The sequence below is a fragment of the Triticum dicoccoides genome, chromosome 2B, assembly GCF_002162155.2.
Source record: "Triticum dicoccoides isolate Atlit2015 ecotype Zavitan chromosome 2B, WEW_v2.0, whole genome shotgun sequence".
In the NCBI taxonomy this organism is placed as follows: Eukaryota; Viridiplantae; Streptophyta; class Magnoliopsida; order Poales; family Poaceae; genus Triticum; species Triticum dicoccoides.
In genome coordinates this window covers 825664057-825665742 of record NC_041383.1, presented here as the reverse complement: position 1 = coordinate 825665742, position 1686 = coordinate 825664057, and the positions used below count along the sequence as shown (strand labels likewise).

At 37.7% G+C, this 1686-nt stretch overlaps 1 protein-coding gene across 1 annotated transcript in view; it reads left to right on the top strand.

Annotated features, from left to right (window-relative positions):
• LOC119361618 (protein CHROMATIN REMODELING 24-like) overlaps positions 1-1686 on the top strand; it is a gene marked incomplete at its 5' end in the record, with an annotated part of 8227 nt that overhangs the window by 3691 nt on the left and 2850 nt on the right. Inside the window, 4 exons of the mRNA XM_037626744.1 lie at positions 280-417; positions 503-580; positions 843-1052; positions 1179-1250. Of these exons, the coding sequence (XP_037482641.1) occupies positions 280-417; positions 503-580; positions 843-1052; positions 1179-1250 (498 nt within the window). The remainder of the gene's footprint in view (positions 1-279; positions 418-502; positions 581-842; positions 1053-1178; positions 1251-1686) is intronic.

Genomic DNA, 1686 nt, shown 5'->3' with positions numbered 1-1686 from the left:
AGTTGGGCATCAACTGAGTTTGATATTACACAAACTGTATCCATATATTAGCAAAGTAGTACATTCATCTCTGATTTAACATGTGGAAGAAGTGTGTAACTGCATTAAAATTCCAGACCGATTAGTGTCCACTTTTAGTTTAAGCCATGAGATGATGACAAGCCATATAGATCGATCCATCTCAGTTTGCTGCATTTCATTGTTGAAAAGTCTGAGTCTGTCGTACTGAACTTGTTATAATATGTGTTTTCTTGTTTGGTATTTGAATACTCTTTGTAGGCATTAAGGGAGCGTATAAAGCCATACTTCTTGCGTCGTATGAAAAGTGAAGTGTTCCTTGATACTGGTTCGGCAGATGATAAAAAACTTTCCAAGAAGAACGAGCTAATTGTTTGGCTGAGGTTAACAGCTTGCCAGGTACAAATTCTGGTGTAAATTGAATGTAAAACTGGTTGAATAATTGGCCAATGATAATCTTGACCTGTCTTTCTTTTGGGTGCAGAGGCAACTATATGAAGCTTTTCTGAACAGTGATCTTGTTCATTCATCGATGCAAGGATCACCATTGGCTGCAATCACGGTAAGCATCAGTGTCAAAGCCTTTTCTTTGCACCGATCTTGTCCACCTTTATCTGTCCTCTTATTGCTTTCATGTACTCCTTCAGTTCTTGTTCATGTTATGCTCATCATATACCCACTCGAATTCAAAATATGGCTTTTGTTTTTGTGATCCTCTGTCAAAGTATAAGGCATGTATATAGAATTGAGGACATTTTTATTCTTTTGCCCTTATTTATCTTGTCAGTCTCTTCATCATTCATTGTTTTCTTGTTCTTCAACAGGTATTGAAGAAAATATGCGACCATCCATTGATATTGACCAAGAGAGCTGCTGAGGACATCTTGGAAGGCATGGAAGGCATGTTGGATAACAAGGATATGGGTATGGTAGAGAAAATGGCCATGAACCTTGCAGACATGGCTCATGATGACCAAGCGCTGCAAGTCGGCGAGGAGGTCTCATGCAAATTAATTTTTATCATGTCCTTGTTGGTAAGTGTTTTTTTATGAATGCATGTGTAGTAGCTGGTAGAAATGTACTCTCTTCAGTCCTCTAAAAGTTGTAACCAGATGGAGTATTTGTTACGTAAACTAAGTGGTTCGTATCTTATGTTGCAGCGGAAACTTCTTGAAGAGGGACACCATGTCCTTATCTTTTCCCAGACGCGCAAAATGCTAAACCTTATTCAGGTCTGTTCTTGTTTGCTTTTCAGTGCATGTCGTTTTCTTTTGATATATTGTATTCAAAGCATAGTTATTGACTTCCATCCTTTATTGCTTTTGTATTTCCACATACGGACATACACGATGAACTCTGTAAGTAGAGTAAAAGACTGTTTTTCGTAGACATAATGAATTAAAATGTATGCACATTCACCTTAGAGTCGCTTTCTGATTACATGATAATTCAAGTCCTCCTGCCCAAGTCCTGTTCAATAAGAGCCAGATCATTCAAGTAATAATAGTACAACTGCTTGAGTTCAAATGTTCTGATAAAATGATCTTTAGCATGACTACTTGCCTCTTGGCATTTTTATCTACTGCTGGGATCAAAATTGCGTCTAACAGCATCTATTCTTTGCCCTATTTGCACCCAAATGCTGTTGATTTTGTCCATCATCATCAT